Raw genomic sequence first — 409 nt, 5'->3', positions numbered from 1 at the left:
ACAGTCTGCTGACACGTTAGAGTTGTTATTGCATCAGTTGGTCTCCTCTCCCTGTCTCTCTGATGTCTTGTAGATAAAAGCAGCTGTTCTCTGTTCCTGTGCTCTTCGGGTTGTTTGGGTTCGCTCGTGTTGTTGTTGCAGCTCCCAGTCGACAGGGAAAGCAGCAGCATGCTAGCTGTTTAGCTTCTTACACGTAACATGTATTTGTTTTGAACAATATCTTAAAAAACCAAAATGTCTCTCCGTGTTGTAGGTGAGAACATGAATCAAGAGAAATTAGCAAAACTTCAAGCCCAGGTCCGGATAGGAGGAAAGGTAAGTTGACACCCAGGAAGTGCTCAGTTGTTTTCATTGGGGAGGTGTAACGTTAATCAGCATTTGCCTTGGTGTGTTTGTGCATAATGATAAA

The 409-nt window shown here is 43.5% G+C and overlaps 1 protein-coding gene across 1 annotated transcript in view; it reads left to right on the top strand.

Annotated features, from left to right (window-relative positions):
• Positions 1-409, top strand: part of btf3l4 (basic transcription factor 3-like 4) — a 4106-nt gene that overhangs the window by 311 nt on the left and 3386 nt on the right. Inside the window, exon 2 of the mRNA XM_035653253.1 lies at positions 254-315. Within this exon, the coding sequence (XP_035509146.1) occupies positions 262-315 (54 nt within the window). The 5' untranslated portion in view covers positions 254-261. The remainder of the gene's footprint in view (positions 1-253; positions 316-409) is intronic.

Source organism: Morone saxatilis, unplaced genomic scaffold (assembly GCF_004916995.1).
Source record: "Morone saxatilis isolate NCDOM2014 unplaced genomic scaffold, NCSU_SB_2.0 Contig12, whole genome shotgun sequence".
Lineage (NCBI taxonomy): Eukaryota > Metazoa > Chordata > Actinopteri > Moronidae > Morone > Morone saxatilis.
The sequence above is the reverse complement of the archived record's forward strand: the minus strand, read 5'-3'. Positions and strand labels throughout refer to the sequence as shown.